This window comes from Hyperoodon ampullatus (assembly GCF_949752795.1).
Source record: "Hyperoodon ampullatus genome assembly, chromosome: X".
Taxonomy (NCBI): Eukaryota; Metazoa; Chordata; class Mammalia; order Artiodactyla; family Ziphiidae; genus Hyperoodon; species Hyperoodon ampullatus.
The window spans coordinates 45,021,293-45,022,607 of record NC_136913.1 but is presented as its reverse complement, the minus strand read 5'-3'; the positions used below and the strand labels follow the sequence as shown (position 1 = coordinate 45,022,607).

Here is a 1,315-nt window from a genome sequence, read left to right as displayed (position 1 = left end):
AACCAAACTCAACCTTACACCAGGGACAAGAGGGAAGATGGACAGGGGGGTAGGAGAAAAGGCCAGGACTTGTGGACTCTGAGCTAATAGGACTTAGGACTACTATTGCACTTTTGCTGAAGTCACCTTAGCATTTTAGACACTACCTCATACCTTGCTTTCTTTCCCTTTCTTTGAGCCCAGACTAACTGGAGCTTCTAAAATGCTGAAAGACAGCTCTATTTTACATATGAGAAGATTGAGGCCCAGAGAGATGAAATGCCTTACAGAAGGTCCCCACAGCAAGTTGATGGCTGAGCTGGGGGAGGTGAGGATCTTTCCACTAGAGTCCTTTTTTTTTTTTTTTTTTGAGGATACAAAGAATTTATTTTGGCGTGTCTCTTTCCTGACTGTCTTCTGTGGTTTGTCTGTGAGAACTGCTGATAGCAATATGTCTTCAGGAAATGCCAAAATTGGGCACCATGCCCCCCAGTTCAAAGCAACTGCTGTAATGCCAAATGGTCAGTTCAAAGATATCAGTCTATCTGACTACAAAGGAAAATATGTTGTGTTCTTCTTTTACCCTCTTGACTTCACCTTTGTGTGCCCCACAGAGATCATTGCTTTCAGAGATAGGGCAGAAGAATTTAAGAAACTCAACTGCCAAGTGATTGGTGCTTCTGTGGATTCTCACTTCTGTCACCTGGCATGGATCAACGCACCCAAGAAACAAGGAGGACTGGGAACCATGAACATTCCCTTTATATCAGACCCCAAGCACACCATTGCTCAGGAATATGGGGTCTTAAAGGCCCATGAAGGCATCTCATTCAGGGGCCTTTTTATTATTGATGATAAAGGTATCCTTCGACAGATCACCATAAATGACCTTCCTGTTGGCCATTCTGTGGATGAGACACTGAGACAAGTTCAGGCCTTCCAGTTTACTGACAAACATGGGGAAGTGTGCCCAGCTGGCTGGAAGCCTGGCAGTGATACCATCAAGCCTGATGTCCAGAAGAGCAAAGAATATTTCTCTAAGCAGAAGTGAGCACTGGGCCATTTTAGGGCCAGGTTGCAGTAGGTGGCCATGAGAACAAAACTATTGTATTTTGTACTATTGTAATGCTTAAAACACAGGACCTTACACTCAGCCGAGATGTGGTGTGGGACAGGACAGGCCTTTCCTGCAGGGGTTGGGGAGGTCAGCCTTTCTTCCTCTGGAGGGAATGGCCTGAGCTGTATTATGCGGCAGGCAAACTGATGTGTATAATAGTAGGGCATCGCTTTTGGTCTTTTGTAGTTTTATTAAACTTGAGCTGAGACCTTGTTGATT

The 1,315-nt window shown here is 44.9% G+C and overlaps 1 protein-coding gene across 1 annotated transcript; it reads left to right on the top strand.

Annotated features, from left to right (window-relative positions):
- Window positions 1-430: 430 nt before the first annotated feature.
- Window positions 431-1,030, top strand: LOC307069024 (peroxiredoxin-1-like; the record flags this gene model as incomplete). Its single annotated transcript, XM_079727179.1, has 1 exon — window positions 431-1,030. One exon carries the CDS (start codon window positions 431-433, stop codon window positions 1,028-1,030), a length of 600 nt encoding a protein of 199 aa, XP_079583305.1.
- Between the last annotated feature and the right edge of the window lie 285 nt (window positions 1,031-1,315).